The sequence below is a fragment of the Aptenodytes patagonicus genome, chromosome 9, assembly GCF_965638725.1.
Source record: "Aptenodytes patagonicus chromosome 9, bAptPat1.pri.cur, whole genome shotgun sequence".
NCBI classification, from domain to species: domain Eukaryota; kingdom Metazoa; phylum Chordata; class Aves; order Sphenisciformes; family Spheniscidae; genus Aptenodytes; species Aptenodytes patagonicus.
In genome coordinates this window covers 20,743,534-20,758,981 of record NC_134957.1, presented here as the reverse complement: position 1 = coordinate 20,758,981, position 15,448 = coordinate 20,743,534, and the positions used below count along the sequence as shown (strand labels likewise).

General features: G+C 43.5%; 1 protein-coding gene across 4 annotated transcripts in view; it reads right to left on the bottom strand.

The window, feature by feature from the left end:
• TMEM164 (transmembrane protein 164) overlaps positions 1-4,621 on the bottom strand; it is a 48,715-nt gene extending 44,094 nt beyond the window's left edge. The window contains exons 1-2 of one of the 4 annotated variants that reach the window (XM_076347394.1): positions 4,349-4,621; positions 3,473-4,068 (exon numbers count right to left, since the gene is read on the bottom strand). In XM_076347394.1, the coding sequence (XP_076203509.1) occupies positions 3,473-3,937 (465 nt within the window). In that variant the 5' untranslated portion in view covers positions 3,938-4,068; positions 4,349-4,621. Of the gene's footprint in view, positions 1-3,472; positions 4,119-4,348 lie in introns of those variants that run through there. The other 3 variants (XM_076347390.1, XM_076347392.1, XM_076347393.1) reach the window with 3 other exon arrangements.
• Positions 4,622-15,448: the final 10,827 nt, after the last annotated feature.

The following is a 15,448-nucleotide window of genomic DNA, read 5'->3' as shown; positions in this document are numbered from 1 at the left end:
TTGACATTGCAAGGCATGAAATTTTCCTTTCACCTCACTAAAGCAATGCTGTAAGTATTTTGATGCAATACACAGGGAGACAACACTCATGTATACACTTCTCAACAGCCATGCCCTGGATGCTGCTAAAAGTCTCCTTTACGAAACTTTTAAAGAAATCAGTAGTGCTGTAATTGGCTATTGGGTGAATCCTCCCTCTTACACTGCTGAATCAGAAACTGAAAAGATTTCCTTCACATTTTCAATTTCAATACTATAAATATGGGTCCTAAAATACTCAAAAGCATTAACGTCTTGAAAATATAATACTTGGTCCCCTAAACATATGCTGAATTTTTTCCTGTCTGCAAAGGAGAATAGGTTTGCAACGCCCTAGCGGACTTAATATTTCCCTTTTAGGATACCCCTTTATGCCAGGTTTACAGCAGTATCATTGGTCCAATCATATCCTCAGTCCTAAAAAGAGAGTGTTTTGTTTTTAGGGCTTTTTTTAATAGAGGTATTCAAATAATTTTCAATAAGACCACTCTTTATGTAAAGAAAGAGCTTAGTATGAATTCCTTCACAGACTCCCCCCACCACTGCACCACGCACTAACTTAAATATTGTACTGCACAAAAACACCCCCATCCCCATCGGGCAGCTGTCAAAGAAACCACAGAAGTTTCCATTCACCTTTGGTTTAAAAATATATATGTATAAATGTTTTAAAAATGAAGTATTTATCTCTCAGTGATGCTGCACTTAGGTCACTGGTGAAGAAACAATATTGCCCTTCTTCCTCCAAAAAGCTATGTGAGAAGCCAAAACCAAGACTAGGGCTGGAAATGAGTAGTGCTGTTTCTAGATAATTCAACTAGGTGGCAGGACAGCAACAAATTCTCTGAATCTGATTAACCATGAGAACTATTTAGGCGGTTAAATATGTTCATTTGATCGACACTTCATCCTTGCGATGACACACCTAAACTAGTTCTTCCCACTTACGAAAAAGATTTGATTTGAACACAGGTTGGCGTGACAGGCAGGAATCAGACACCTGCTCAAAACAGACTCATTTGCAGAACTCAGTATCCATTATATTATGCAGTTTTGTCTGCCCAAATGCACCACAGATGTAATTCCCATTTTATTTTGTGATTTCATTTCAGTCTTAGGTCTTTTAACAGCAGAACTTTTGCTTTTATGCAGAGAAAATCTGAAGGCTAATTTCCAGTTCCAAATATTTTTGGCTCAGAGCCTTTGTTACTCTGAGGTGAAACAGTCTCAGCTGAAGAAAAGGAAAACAGAAATTGAGTGAAAGAAGAGACCTTTACCAACAGCTACTGTTGGCTTCCCTTTGAAGTGATCTTGACTGTTGTAGCACGTTTCATCTCTTCACCTCCTACTTTGTTCATCCTAATGTTTAGGCACAGCAACAGGATTACGTACAAACTACTGTAAGAATAGAAGTGAAGCATAAACTGTATTTTCTTATATTTCATCTTGCCAACCTGTTGCCCTCAGCAAATTCAGGCCAGAAAAACAACACCTGCAAGATTCCAACTACTATGTATTACTTTCCTGCTGACGGAGTAACACTATGTATTACTTTCCTGTATTGACTTTCTTTGTACCTAACCTGTTTTCTCTGCTGAAAGCTGTTGGGTTTGCAGATACTTTCATTCTCGACAGCAAGCCCAGGCCTATTTCTAATACATCTGTTTGAGGATGAAGAGGCATGACTTCTGAATTTTGCTGACATACCCATCTTCTCAATTTCACAAATGCTGGAGCACCATTTCTAATGGGTAATTAGCATAGGATTATAAAAAAAGCTTCACAATTGGTCAAAAAGAGATTAAGAACTGCCCATGCCTGACTACAGAGGTTAAGCCTCTGTCTTCCTGGGGGAGAGCATTAATGAATGAGGTAAACAATACTAGCTCCCTCATTTATGTATAAGCATTGGCTTTTGCTGAATACTTATCATAACATCGTATTATAATACCATTTCAAGACAACTAAACTTTCAAATCATAATGGTAACACATCCTCACCTTCTTCCCAGAGAATTAACAGGAAAACTTCCAGTAAACATTAAGTATTGCCAAGAAATGGAATGTGGCCATATTACTGTAATTATTTCTACAGCTCTTGCATACCTTCTACTTTCCCCTTCATTACTAATACTGACTAATTGATTGCACAGCAATTGTTACCACTTCATGGGAAGCAAGCGTCCTATGGTGTAAAATACTGAGCTAACATTGCATCACTGCTTTAGGAATTTATGTAACCTACTAATTAAGTCCTGGAACTGTAAGTTAATTGCTGTAAAGGTTTTGAATATTGCTGTAAGAGCTTGTTTTCCCTCTTTTGAAATAACACCCATCTCCCTCAAACCGCTGGTACAACTAGAAAAGATGTTTCCATTCCTCTTAGCAAATGCTCTCCAGGAGTGAAACTAACAACTGGCTTGATCTGATACAGCCCAGATCACTTAGCATTCAGCAAAGGGAGACTGAGAATGGCATTGGTCTGATTTTCATCTGTTACTGATCTTCGACAATGTTGTCCTCATGGCAGCTTTTATGAAAGCCTTTTTGACATTCTTCTATTAATTCCTGAGCTTAAATTTTATAAGTTGTCTGGTGTTGAGGGTACAATATTAGCAAAATTAAACAAAATAATAACAATTTTTGACATCTCCCACACTCCTTACCAAGCTCAGCGAAACTGACAGTTAAGTACATGCAGAGGACTATTGACAAATACAGCTTGTAAGCTTTAGATATGCCGTTCAGTAAGTGTTTATGAGTGTTTCCATTATTTTGGAAGCTACACAAATTCCACATTATCACGCATCAACAACCAAGCCACAAGTCATGAAAGCACATAGTTTATCCGCAGGTATTAAGCCAAATCAGTTCTTCACCCCATGTATGAGACACGGGTAGCACTTGTTTCATTACTATTCAGCTTCTAAAATTAGAAAGGTAAACGAACATTGTCTGCACAAAATAAAGAGCAATTTCTTTCCTCAACACCTTCACAAAATACATTCACACCCCTAAAAGTCACTTGCTTGAAAAAGTTGCATGTAAATTACATAGCCGCTTTAGCAATAACCTTGTTTTCATTAAATTTGGTGCAAATTCTACCACTGCTGTCAGTGGAAACAGCGTTTTCTATTCTTGAAACAAGGATTAGGTGAAAGCAAGTGGTGAAACAGCCTTAATTATTTGCATTTTCAACCAGAGATTTGGACATTAGTCATAGCTACAATTTCACCTTTTCATTTGACTTGGGTTTTTTCATAGATTTCAATTCAGCTGATTAAAAGCCAAGACAGTTTTAAAATGTTTATACCAATTCTCGGCATTTGTACTTTTGCTATGCACTTTTGGTCCACAAACCGACCATGGGGAAAATACTGCTTTGCACATATAAAACCAAAGCAAACTTCCTGGTGACTGCACACAAGTCTTACCTGCATCATAGTGACCACATGGCAGGGGTTCAGGAGGTAAATGACAGTCCTGGTGGCAAACTTGAACCCCACCTCCAGCCCAAAGATAAGACACAGCACCACCAGCAGCACATTCTTGCCCAAGCTCTCCTGCTTAGCCTGGGGCTGCTGCAGCAGATGACCCTCCAGCTCCCTGAAATGCAGCTGCCTGAGCTTCCCCAGGGACAGAAGGATCTCCACGACGCCCACACTGAGGAAGACCAAACTCTCCAGAAAGCGCTGCTGCCCGGAGAGAAAGGCCGCGCATTCTGGCCCTCCATTGCCAGCAAAGCTGGGGTCCACACCCCCATACATCCAGTCCAGGAGATTATGGAGGCTGTAACGAGACATGGTGGGACGGTGCCTTCTCTCCTCCCCGTCACTGTCCAGGAGCAGGTAGGAGCAAGATAGAAGCAAAGCCAAAATGCTGTCGGGCTGACGAAACATGAAATGCAAGGACGGCCCCTCTGTAGTCCCCTTCCTTCCCACGCTTCAGGAGAAGCGAGCAGCTCAGCTCGGGGCAAGGCTGATTTTTGGCGTTTCCTTTCGGTGCCAGGACGAGACCCGCAAGCGGCAGCCTGCAAGAAGGGAGGAGCCACCGACGAACGGAGCCCGTGAGCACTGGCGAAAGCCCCTCACCTCAGGAGCCCTCCTCTTCCCCGCCTGGCACTATCCGCCCAGCCCCGCCAACACGCGTCGCTCTCCCCTTCCTGACCGTTACAGGGCTGCCCTTCTCCGCAGGACAGCGCTACGACCTGCCCCCACCCCGCGGCCGCCTCTCCCCCCTCCGCCCGGCCCCGACGCCTCCCTCCGCCGGCCCGCTGCCTCCCCGCCCACCGCCGGCCCTACCGGCCCTACCTGCTCTCCCTGCGCCCCTCGGGCCGCGCCGCAACCCGCCCCTTCCCGCCGCGCGGCGATGGGCCCGGTACCTCCGTCGGCGGGGGCGGGTATCCCTCCGTTAAGGAGCGCGGCGCGGCTGGGAGGAGGCAGGCCCAGCGCCCCCCGCCATGGGGCCGGCCTTGGCGAGGGAGGGGAAGGAGGAAGCAGCGCTCCCCTCAGCGGCGGCGCCGGCACGGCCGAGAGCGCGAGCCCGAGCGGGCGGGCCGCTCCCCTCTGCCGCCGCGTCCCGCGGCTCTCCCGGCCCCTTCCCAGCGCCGCAGCATCACCCCACCGACGTGCCTGACTCACGCCGAAAAATGGACGGGCCCCCCGGATTGGCTGCGCCCGGCCGCCCGCTCCTCCCTCCGCCCCGGCCGCTCCCGCCTCCCGCGGCTGCCTTCGCTCCCCACCGCCTGCCCTCGCCTCTTCTTCCTCGGCGGGCTGCGCTCGCTTCTCCCTTGCTCTCCCCGTCCTCGGCGCCCTCCTGCCCGTTGCCTCTGCTTTCGCCCGGCTGCTCCCCTTCCTCCTCCTCCTCGCCCCCAGCCTCACGCAGCCGCCCGCCGTTCGTCCTGGCGTCCCCACCCGCCCGGCTCCCCTCTGTGCCACCGGCGGAGAGGAAGTCAGGGGCCAGAAACAGCTCTGCTCTCCGCGCTGCTCGGGCCGCGCTGCTGGCGGGCCTGGAGTGCGCGCCCACAGCCGCGGTGCTGTTTGCCACAGCCGCGGTGCTGTTTGCCGACCCGCTTCAACAAGCGGCGTTAACTTGATAAACTAGTTTCTCAAGTGCCGTTGCAGCAGGTATGAGTCGGCCAAGAAATGGCAGTGGCCTGCGCCTTCACGGCGCACCGCAGAAGGCCGAGCGTGAGAGGGGCTTCAGCTCAGCCGCGGTCTGAACGCGGGGTAAGCGCGTGCAGTGAGCTGTGCCCTTGTGCGATGCGTAGAGTGCTGACCCCGTCTGCGTGCGTGCGCCAGCGGCGTACTTGCATATGTGCAAAGCTGAGCCTCGCGCAGGGTGAGGCCAGGTTTGGTTCCTGGAGGCAACTGGTTTGTGGCTTTGTGACGTGGTTATACTGCAAATATGTAACTGTTTCTATCGGAAAGGCAGAGGTAGATCTAGGTGGAGTAGCGGGTTAAGGAAATGTTGTCACGGTAGTTAGAACTGTGGACAAACATGCCCTGAGAGCTGTCTCGTACCACAGGTTTTACTTCGCATACCCTGCCCCTGGCACGTCGCTCTCCCCTTCCTGACAGGGCTGCCCTTCTCCGCAGGACAGCACTACGACGGCACTGCCACCGGCTGAACGGTTGAGCCTGCTTAATTGAAAATAAAAGCTCAATTCCACAGATAAATTTGAAAAGACCAGGCAGATATCGCTACTGGCTGAGTCGAAGTGATTTGCATATAGACAGGGAGGCAGCAACACCTGGTCTGTAAAGCCGGAGGCAGTATGTGCGTGCCATCCTGCCATGAAAGAAATTATTCCTTTTTTGGGAAAGAAGGGGGACCCACCAGGCTTTTCCAAGATCTTCAAGGGCTCCTTTCCACAATTAGAGCTTGGTAAGAATTCTTCTACAAAATGCTCTTTTCTCAGTCATTGCTGATTCGTTCAAACACCTGTTGTTGATCTAATTATGCACAAACCTGCTGCCGAAACCGGATGCGCAACCTGAATAGGCACAAACCTCCTGCAAATGCCTCCTCCACTAACTGGACATGCACAAACCTGCAGCACAAACCTGCTGCCTTCACCTGCTTCACAGCCTGAATGCTCAAAACAAGAAGCTCAGCACTAACACCAGTATCTTGGCAGTTGTTTTCTTCCCCTGTTTCTAAAATACAGCAATACTGCTCACAAAGATAAGCACAGAGTATTTTCGCTCAAGGGGTCTACCAGTTGGATTGTCTGCTGCCGTGAACAACCTGGATCAGATCCGTCCCTTTCCACTCCCTCAGTCAAGTACAAGAGGACAGCTACGGCTGCTAAAAGCAATCCCAGGCAGCTTTATACCTCGCCTCTGCATTTCGTTCAGTCTCTCCCCTTTTGCAGTGTCTGTGATCTGTTTCTCGGACTTCTCCTTTCCTGAGCTTTTCTTTGGTGAAGTGAAAAAGGCCTGAATTAGAACGGCAATACGTTGTCAGGTGTTGGTATCTCGGATGTAGTGATTTCTTCAGAATATGGACTAGCCACAAGAATATGAGGGCTTGGTTGGGTGGTTGGTTTTGTTTTTTTAGAGAAAGCCAGTGAAGAATAACTGGCTGAGAACATGAAAGTGGGCAGTATTTTGCCCACAAAGAAGAGCATTTGAAAAATGACAGTTTGTTGTCCATAGAAAAGGAAGGAAAGAGAACAGCTAAATAAAAACAAGCGTCATGAAAGCTAAAGACTTAAGCAATTAATAGTTAAGACCTCATAGGAAGGAAGTCTGACGAAAGGAGTTAAGAAAAGGAACGATGCTTTAGAAAAATAATTCTAAGAGTGCTTTTATCCCAATTATGAGTAGAATAGAAATAATAGTAAGGTTAGCTTGACCACATCACGAGGTGTCTATGAAGAAAATATAAAGGAAGGCAGGTCAGATTACTAAGAATAAGAAAGACTAAAAAAGGTGTGCTGCAGAACAACTGAACTATCAAGAGCTACCAGATAAAAACTGCTCTGTAAGTATATTTGTACTAAGAGGAAGGCAGAGAAAAAGATTAATCCCCTACTCAACAGAGAAGAAATTCTGTCAACAAATTGTAAAGAAAGCTGAAGTGATTGGTGCCTTTGTTGTATCAGACTTCCAAGACAGATCACCTGCGAGCAGACAGTTAGGACTGGTGGTGCCGAGAACAAAATTATCTCAGCCCAGTGTAGGTAAAGAAGAGATTAGGAGCACTCGGATAAACCAAATGTTTTCAAATTGTTTGAGTCTAGTGAACATGATCGAAAGACAGTTAAAGAACTGACTGAATTAAGGAGGTGAATGAGATGCTGAAAAAACAGAAGAGGCTACTGTAAATTGCTGTTACCAAAGAGGGGACGGAGCCAGAGAAACACAGCTCAAACAGTGTAATTAACTTAAATCCCCCCAAAAATCCTGGGACAAATAATCTCACAAACTGTTATTAGCACCTAGATGATAACCAGGGAATGACAGCAGTCAACATGGATCTGTCAAAAATAAATCATGCCAGATAACTTGATTTTCTCCTGAAGTAAGGAACAGGCCTTGTAGATAGGACAGGCCTGTTGTCAGTTTGATTAGGTTTTTGACACTTACACGGCATTTTGATTAAAAAGTTAGAGAAATACGGTCTGGATAAATATAAGGTCTATACAAAACTTACTGGATAGCAAGCAGTAGTTTACTGTCAAAAGGAAAGAATATATTGCTGGGTTCCTGGAGCCTTTCTTCAGCCTGGGTCTTTTTGTTATTGTTATTAGCAATGTAAATAACGGAACAGAGAACATACTTACTAACTTCGCAGGTGACGCAAAGCTGAGGGGAACAGAATTAAATTTTAAAATAGCCTTGACCATTCAGAAACATGCTTTTTTAAAAAAATAAAGAAGATATTCAGTAAGATCGAGTTGCATCATAGTTCAGCACGTTATACTGGTATAAGCCACCTGGTATAAATCATCGCTGCCTTTCCTCTCCCCCTTGCTACTCATTTTCTCTCACACTGTCTTAAGCCAGCGTAAGCTTTTCTGGGGCTATGTGGTTGCCTGTATGAGGAAGCTGATTAACATTACAATTATAATTCCAGAGGTAGCTGTAACCTGGAGCACTTTGCTGATCTATTTGATCCTACTTTGGGTCATGGCGATGGATGAGACGACCTGCTGATTTCTTGTTTTTCTGTGACTTTCCACCCATTAGAAAGAAGGAACATAGTTGGTATAAAACTGGACATCCTGGTACGATTGATATTTCTTTGCAACAGCACAATATCATTAATTCATGTTCAGATTGTGATCCACTATAAATCCAAAAGATCTGGTTCTCTGATCTTGATCTGCTGGGTGGCTTAGGCACAGTTCCTTCATTCTCTCTGTTTCAGCTTCTTCAGCTTCTTTGAGAAGCACTCTGAAATCTGTGAATAAGAATTTAGTATTATTGACTGAACACTAAGCCGTTGCTCTTTTCTGTTTGTTAACCATTTCTTCTCATCCTTTCACTAAGTAATTTAGGCTCTTACTAAGATCCATTGTAAACATATGTATCTCCTATGTCAATAGAAATGGTTCTCTAAAAGCAATAAATTCCTGTAACTAAAATGTTTGCCCAAGAGCCTGAGGCTTGTTCTTGTATCTAACGTGAGATTTATTGTTCTGTCTGTGGCTTCTTGAAATATAAAAACGGTGAAATCTAACGCTAATCCATGAAGAAATGCCAGGGCCCTGGGTGCGCCAGTAGTCCTTAACCACCCGGAGCAGCCTTGTGTGGGGCTCCTACTCGCAGATCATCTGCCTGGGAGCTCCGTGTTAGCTCTGGCCCGGACCCCCGTCCTCACCCAGGCTGTGCAGTAGGCAGACCTCTGTCATCAGCTCTGCCCTTTGCTGTTCCCGACTTGTTGACTGGGCTTCCCAGACTGGCCTTGGACCCGACTTGTCACCCCTCATTTCTCTAATGATCACTGGACTCTCAACAGAACCTGTCACCGTCCCCAACCCTGTTCTGCTCGCCTGGCTTGGTGCTGTGGGATGGCACCCTTGTTGGCAAGGTCGCTGCCCCTACCCGTGCGTGGTCGCCCTTGGCTCCTGGATTGCCTGCCTCGGTGGAGCAGCCCCGCTCTCGCTGCTCCCTGACAATGTATGAAATTCAAAGTCAGCTTACGTAACGTTGCTCCCTCTGTAAAACAAAACTCTGCATCTTGTCTCTCCCTAAGGTATCATTTGCAAATTCCATCTTAAGTAAGCCTGGAAGTAAAGGCAAGGCCTGAAGTCTTCTATGTGGTAGTTATCATCAATAAGCATCAGAAGTTGAACTTCAAAGCAGAGGGACTGAAAGACCTTAATTCTTATTCAAAAAAGCATTTAAGCACGTGCTTAGCTTACGCCTGTCCTGAAATCCTTTGAATTTAAGTATATAAATTCAGACCTTTCCTCAACATCAAGCTATATTGCTGTACTTTAGAAACGTGATTCTACACATCAGTATGTAGTTACATGTGTAGATTTACTAGAAACTGTGTGTCCTTGTTGTATAGGAGTTGTTTAAAAAAAAAAAAAAAAGAAGAAAAAACTCACAAACAAAATGAGTAACAAAGTAAAATAATATTTTAAGTCTTGAAATGTTTCTGGTGAATAACTTCACAGGAATAGCTGAAGACATCAGCAGAGTTACTTTAACAGTGAAGCTGTAATTTATCATGCACTTTTATGCACAGAGTAATTATTAGAGTCTTCTAGCTGATGAAAAACTAGGTTGTTTGAAGTGTTTGAAGATTAATCCTTTATTTATAACTCATAATGTATTATGCAAAAACAGATGACCACGGCTTTAGGCAAAAAATCCACTATATTGTGGGTACTAATGTAAAGTTAAAAAATAAATAAATAAACTGAGAGGGACTGTCATCTTAGTAATGGTTGGAGCTGGGTGCAATTGTCAGATCTCTGAGCACATTCCCCTCTGACACCAGTCTGTTGTTTTGGAGCTGATGCATCGCTTTGAAGCATAGGGAAGAGGGGGTTTATTCCTGTTTCTTGAAGGAAACCTGAAGCATAAAGCGATTGTGTCTTGTCTAATTTCACATAGTCTGTGGCAGTCAGGACTGAACCAAAAAACCTTCCCACCATTTTATCCTCTCTTCCATTTCCTCTTTTCTTCTCCCACCTTTATTAGAGATTTCTTGGTCAGCCATGAGTGACACAGTCTTGCAAGGTTGACCGCGCATTGGAGACAACGGTTTGCTTTGTTCCCTCAGCTTGCAAACTAGCATTATCGTAGTTTTATGCGCTTGGTCTAGGTAGTGAGGAGTGAGCCTTGTGTGAATTCCTACTCATACAGACATAGGAACTAGGAAGGAAATGAGAATTGCCTACCTAAGACAGGAAGGAAAGAGGGCACCTGGATTGAAGGGAAAAGCAGGAATGGGGACAAGTTTTGCAAAGAGTTGGGATTAGGTGGCCAGTTAAAGTACTGCTGTTTATTTACAAGGTTTTTTAATAAAAGAATGTGAACATTACATGCAGGATCTTTGATCTGATGATCTTTGGAGATGCAAATGGAGTCAGTCAGCAACAAATTTATCACTCTTATAAGTTTAAAATGGAAGCTGGGTTGAGACATTGTTAGTCTGTCATTTCTTGTCTGAAGAAAAGTAGTGGGCACAGTATTGCAGTCTGAAGTATGCTTTGAGCAGTCAGAATGAGACTTGGAATAGCCACTGGGCAGCACTGGCAGGCTATGGGCATGAATATATTCAAGTCGTGTGCACAGAAAGCAACAACATTTCTACTGCTTAGACTTGTAAACCAGAAGGCTTGTTTCTGTACAAAATAGAAACCAGAGTCTCTTTGACTTTCTACTAACATCCAATCTCTTTCCACTTTTCACCTGGCCACCTTCCTGCATTCCTTGTAGCCCAGGAATTAAATCAAATGTACTTTCCCTTCACAAATTAGGAAAATTGCTCCCCTGCCCTGACTAAATCTTCAGAAGTGTATACATGTACATGCTTCCTCTCTCCTTCTCTTATTTTCAATGTGGTTTTTGTTGTTGGGATGGCCGTGATACCCAGGGCTGGGTTCTACTGTCCTGAAGTATTTTTATAGTCTTAAGAAAATTCTTCTCCTTTTATCCACCTTTCAGAAAGTAATCCAAACCAGGATCATTTGCGAAAGCAGTGGGGCTGCAAGCAATGCTATACTGACTACGGTAAATGCTGATTACTTGCTTTGTTTTATTGAGCATGAACATGGGAAATAGACTGCGATAATTAGGCGGCTGTCAAACACTCTACTACTTAACTACACTTCTCATAATTAAGCTATAGCTGGGTATATATCAATGTCACTAGCATACAATACACTTTTAGATCTAATATGAAACGTCGCTTACCTCGCTGTAGATATCAGATGCCGGGTAAGGGGTCTCGCAGCCTCGAGGGGTAACCTTGAGAGGTGTCCCGGCTCAAGGAGGGGATCACCGCCGCGCAGCCTGCTGCCGCACAGGAGAGCTCGGTGGGCTCGGGGGGGCTACAGATATTTATAGCATGCAGTGACCGACTCGTAGTCAAACCCCGCTTTGGTGAACGTGCAGGTGTGCAGCTGTAGCAGGTTTCTTTTTACCTAGTCCCAGCTCAGGCTGGTTCTGTTAGCTCCTGGTAAGACGTGGCCTAGACTCCTTAGTTCCCGAGAAGATACGGCCTCGCACAATTCTCACGGTTTGCCCAGCAGGGCTGACTTCAGCCAGGCCCGCTTGCCGGCGGTGCCTGAACCAAAGCACCGTTCACTCAGTCAGAGTGGGTACATCCGTCACATCATCCTACCACAAAAAGGGACGACGAGTTACAGGATGCGCCGTCACCACGCAATTTATGGTGCTGCAAGGAAGAGCTCTTCCAGGACACCTTGGGGCACAAGCTGCAGAATTAACAGCATTAACTCGAGCATGTGTTTTAGCAGAAAATCAAACTGCTAATATCCACATAGACTCCAAATGTCCTCTGGGAGTAGTGTTTGCAACAGGACTGATCTGGAAAGAAAGACGGTTTCTAACATCAGCGGGACAGAAAACAGCACATCAAGAACAAATTTTGGATCTTCTGCATGCTCTACAAAAACCAAAACAAGTAGCAGTATTATACCGTAAAGCCATACCAGTGAGATACTTCTGATCTGACTGAAGGAAACAATCTTGCCGACAGTGCGGCTAAGGCTTGTAAGCAGCCTTACAACCCTTACAGGTCCAACCAAAAATATAAGAATAAATGCTATTTACCATAACTGAAGAAGACTTAAAAAGAAAACACAAAACATAAGACAGGATCTGAAAGGAATAGAATGGCGGAACTGGTTGTCACACCTATTTCCTTCTATTATCCCGATACTGAAACAATTTATCAGTTTGGTATTAACAATATCGGGAGTTTTACTTGTTTTAGGGATCACATTCTGCTGTTTTGCTCAAGTATGCTCAACCTGTCTTGCTCAAATTCATGGGTACAAATACTATTCTGCTCCAATCTAAAGTGTGCAGGTATGCACAACATAAAAGGAGGGAATGTAACATAAGAAAAAGCTACCACGTAAAGATGGCTTGGAAGACATGCGCAAGAGAACTTGACCGACAGTGACCTCGCCTGTACAAGAGGGTCCGCTGTTCGAAGAAACCAGACAAAACCATCTGAAAGCGGCAAAGTTGCAACAAAATGGTGCAAACTCAGCTAATAAATATGCATTAAGCGTGCTTGCATGGGAGGTTTGCGTGAACAAATACTCAAAAGTGAATGGTAACAAGTGATGTCATGGCCAAAGCCAACAGGTTATGTAAATCGTAAAAGTGAATACGTGAGTAGTCTTTAAAGTGTATATAAAGAATCAAAACATGGGGTCCTTCTCGGGCTCCCAGCCGAGAGGCACCTTATTGCCGGCAATAAAAGGGGTTTTAGCCAGTGTGTACTTCTGCTGCCTTCTTTCCGGTACCCGCGCACAAACTAGAAGAAAAGAAGAAAATGCGAGCAAGTCCTTTCTGCTAACAAACAACTGACTGCGGTTAAGTGCTGATTACTGTTTTTGCTGTACTGAGCATGAACATGGGAAATAGACTGATCAGTTTTGATTTCCATTTTTAAACAATTTTATTGTACTTCAGTGACAGGGCAAGAGAATATTAAATGTAGTCTTCAAAACTGTTTAGTTTAGGAAAAACATCTGACCATGAATATTTCCTTCACTGTTAGTTTTGATAAATGTAGCATGCTCAAACTGAGCACGAATGAGGAGAAATACCAGTTCAGAAATAGGTTTCTTTTCTCTTCCAGTTTTTGTATATAACTTATAAAAGGTCATGTTCAGAATAATGTTTGGTGGGTCATTCTCAAGTTTTGGCAAAAAAAATCAGCACTCTCCTTCCTAGGGCACAAGAAGATGTCTCCCAGCAAATCAGTAAGGTCGTATCTTTCTTCTTGCATGCTGATATCAGCAAATGAAATAACCAAGAGCTAGTGGTTATATTGCCATTAATCCCTAGAGTAAATATTCCCCCCCCCAAAAAAAAAATGGAGATGCTTATAGATATTATACTTTTGCATGTTGAATTATCTACAGGTCACATTTTGAAAACTACATTTGCAACCAGAAGTGCACATAGGGCAACCAACTGGAAAAATTCAACCTGGTAAGCCACTCAGTACAGGGTGGCTTTTTTTGTTGTTAGTTTGCGGTTTGTTTTTTTTTTTCTTGCTACAAATCTAGGTTCATAGAGATTCTTCCATCAGTTATTCTGACTTCCTTCTGTTTAGTCAGTTGCTTACATGTATTTTTTATGAATTTAAAGAAAGGCTTGTGGTAGTGTAATTGCTGATTTCCTCTCAAGGAATTTTCTTGAGAGAAAGATGAAAGGCTGTTGCATTTATCATATCTCTCCCTGTCAGCTAATTTAGCTAGAACATATGCTAGACAATACTGAAAAAAAGTAAATGTCAACTTGAAACATTCAAAATAGAAGCTTAAAAAGCGTATCGCATTTTCATGTTTTTTAATCTGATGGACTGACAATAATTATATAAAGCACCAACAGAAACTTGTTAGATGTCAACTGTGTGAACCAGCTTTTTGTTGAATCACCTTTCTGTCATGTTTGCAGGGTTTGACTTATTTTTTCCCTTACATAAAAAGCTGCAATATTAATAGACACAAAAACAGTTGGATGTAAAAGCAGGGAGAAATAAAGAAACATCACGAATGTGCGAGGTTTGCTTTGAGATAAAGAAAATCATAGTTACCAGTTCATCTGCATATTAATTACTCTACCCATGTTGAAGTTAAAAGGTCAAACAGCACTGTCAGTAACTGTAATACAGGTTGAGGACGCATCTGAGAAATGGTGATACGTTTCTTTGTAGGTGCGTATGTTAAATGAGTAAAGGCATTCTCTGAACTTGTTTGGAGCTTGGGGGAAAAGACTTTTGTTGAGTGTGAAAAAAATGGATCTGCTATAAGACATACAAAATGTGTTCTTAAGAAAACTGAAGTTTCCATCCAGATGTTATTTATGTGTTCTTCTTAAACTTGAAGTATCTTGAGAACTAACAGAAAGACGACGACTGCTCTTTTCACATGTCAGTAACTAAACATTTTATGCCTTTAAGTGCTCAATGACATTCACTCCCTTTTGTGTTTGTGTCCTGTATTGTTTAGCCATTTTTCAGTTTTCAAGGCATTTGCTTTGTTTCATGTCCAGTGCTAGCACCACAATGTTGCTAAGTGTAATAAAAGGCATTTCACAAAGAACCACCCAAACTCTCTTTCTTGGAAGCTCAGCCTTAACAGCACTTTTCTCACTGTTGCCTTCCAAGTCAAAATATTGTATTAATATAATGCACACTTACAGATGCTTATATCCACAACAATTCAATAAATTTCCTAACAATGCTTAGCTAGTCTTTCAGTGAACCAGACCCAAATGGAAGGTGATCTCTGAAATATCTATAGGTAGACTACAAGATACTTTGATGCTGAAGTCTCAGAAAAGTAAGTGAAGTCAATGAATGAAATCGCTGATGAATTTGATTGCCATATTAGTTTTACAAGAATTGTTAGCCTGGTTCATGTTTGTTAGAGTTGATTTTAGCTATGACTGGTATACGTAGGAGGTACGTGATGCTATAAATCTACATAGATATGCAGAGAGAAGAATCTGGGCTTTCTATTTTTGTTCTATTTTGCTATAGTTTATTGCGCACATTGCCAACCCTTTTGGTTAAGACTGAGTTCAGTCTTAAAAACTGAAATCTAACTTCTGATTATGAGACATTCTGTCATTACTTATGAATCTCAGCCTGAGAGATTCTGAACACTTGTGTCTTCCCTAAACTTCTGTGTGGAATTTGCCTTTATTATTAATACCACAGTGACATTCGGTATT